Raw genomic sequence first — 2132 nt, 5'->3', positions numbered from 1 at the left:
ATGACTGCTCGCCGTCGCCTGTTGCGTCTTGGTGCCGTGTTCCAGCGTTGGAAGCCCGTCTTTCCTTGATTCGCGCTGTTAACGGATCAGCCATGACGTCGCACGGTCGTGACTCGGGGGACAGCACCATGAGCAGCTCGGAAGAGGTGTGTAAGCTGGTGCGCAAAGGGTGTGGTTCTTCTCGGTCCCTGGCAAGACGCAGCTCACAGCTCGTCTCTTCCCCTTGCGGGTTTGTGCAGATCTCTTGGATCTCCTGGTTCTGCAGCCTGCGTGGTAATGAATTTTTTTGCGAGGTCGACGAGTCGTACATTCAGGACAAGTTCAACCTCACCGGCCTCTCGGACATTATCCCCCACTATCGGTGCGTTGTGATGAGTTTTTGATGCATCCTGCTGCCAACACCCTGGCCTTATGGCGTGCGCAATCGCCCTCGTTTGGCTGGCGCGCAGCCATGCTTTGGACATGATTCTCGATTTTGAGCATGAAGATGAGCTCCCAGACGACCAGGTCGGCACGGTTTCTTCCGAGAATGGTTTTCCCTTTTGTGTTGTTGCTGCTCCTCCTGGGACCCTAACCAAGCCCTCATCTTTTCTTATGATCGGTCCCACTTATTTCTGTGGCATGCTTCTAGATCCAGGACGTTGAACAGGCTGCTGAGGGTCTTTACGGACTTATTCACGCACGCTACATCTTGACGAACCGTGGCCTGCAAAAAATGCTTGACAAGTATCTGGTACGCTCGTCCTTGCGTCGTTGTTCCCGCAGTTTTTGCTTTTTCTTTTTTTTTTCTTTCTGGGAAAGAATCAATCAGCGACGGGCATCTCCACGCTGCTCACGGGTCGAGCCTCACGTTTGCGTCTTGTGACTTGCGTGCAGGCCAACGACTTTGGCACTTGCCCTCGTGTCCTCTGCGAACAGCAGGCGGTATGTAGTTGTTTGTGCCGCTTTTGAAACCTGTCGCTAAGGACCCAAATTCAATTCGGCTCGAGTTGAGCGATGCATTTTCCCCCTCAAATTGGCTGGCCAATAATTTACTCGTGCAGGTTTTGCCGGTGGGTGTGTCGGATGTGCCCGGCGACGCTACGGTCAAGCTCTTTTGCCCTCGCTGCAATGACATCTACACCCCCAAGGTCTGTCGTTCACCTTTGCCTTCCACCCAGAGCCTTTGCTTGGCTGCTTCCCGATCATTGGGTACTGGCCTTGATTCGAACTGGGTCCTCGGCCGATAATTGTCTTAGGCGTCGCGCCATCAGCACGTGGATGGCGTCTACTTTGGAACCACTTTCCCGCACATGTTGTTCGCCGTGCATCCCGAGTTTCGCCCAACGCAACAAGTGACGCACTACGAGCCCAAGATCTATGGCTTCAAGCTGCATGCCACCGCGTATGAAGAGATGAAGAAGCGCCGCGATGTCGAGCGGGATATTGAGACGGCCGTGGCAAGCATGCGTACTGCGCGCAAGTACTAGAGCCTGTAAAGCGTGGCGTGTCTTGGCGTGGGTAGCCCACCAGCAACTCGTGGACCTGTGAAGCGTGTCACTGCCAGGTCGTGCAGTCTGAGATGTGCCTTTAGTGCCCGACCAGAGACTGAGCCGTGATGGTTTTTTGTGTTGTTGTGCAAGGCACGTTTTGCTTGGCCTTGAGCACTTGTGGGCCAATGTAGTGTATGTTGCCTCTGTTCCTCTCATATGCGTGCGTGTTTCGTTCGAGTGTCGTTGATGCAAAGCAACAACGACCTTTTTAAAAATTGCAAACCCATGACCTCTGATTAAATTTCTTGCGTGCACACACACACACCACCCCGTTCCCACTGGACAAGTCTGAGCCAGAGCCTTTGATCCGGTAGTTTGGCGTGCACGCTGCCTCACAGTCAAGCAACCTGACCTGCCATTCGTTTTTTATTTTTTTTTTCTTTCTGTTCGATTTTCGTTTTCCTCTCTAACAACAACAACCACAAAGTGTGTGTTTTTCTTACGTGTTATTGTGTGTGTGTGTGTGTGTGTGTGTGTGTGTGTGTGTGTGTGTGTGTGTGTGTGTGTGTGTGTGTGTGTGTGTGTGTGTGTGTGTGTGTGTGTGTGTGTGTGTGTGTGTGTGTGTGTGTGTGTGTGTGTGTGTGTGTGTGTGTGTGTGTA

General features: G+C 52.5%; 1 protein-coding gene across 1 annotated transcript; it reads left to right on the top strand.

Moving 5' to 3' along the window:
* Nucleotides 1-92: 92 nt before the first annotated feature.
* Nucleotides 93-1469, top strand: MONBRDRAFT_13118 (uncharacterized protein; the record flags this gene model as incomplete). The annotated part of the gene is made up of 4 exons (XM_001751018.1): nucleotides 93-146; nucleotides 802-924; nucleotides 1044-1130; nucleotides 1239-1469. The coding sequence occupies 4 exons, from the start codon at nucleotides 93-95 to the stop codon at nucleotides 1467-1469; spliced, it is 495 nt and encodes a 164-aa protein (XP_001751070.1).
* Nucleotides 1470-2132: the final 663 nt, after the last annotated feature.

Source organism: Monosiga brevicollis, genomic scaffold (assembly GCF_000002865.3).
Source record: "Monosiga brevicollis MX1 MONBRscaffold_79 genomic scaffold, whole genome shotgun sequence".
Classification (NCBI taxonomy): Eukaryota; class Choanoflagellata; order Craspedida; family Salpingoecidae; genus Monosiga; species Monosiga brevicollis.
This window is presented reverse-complemented; position numbering and strand designations above follow the sequence as displayed.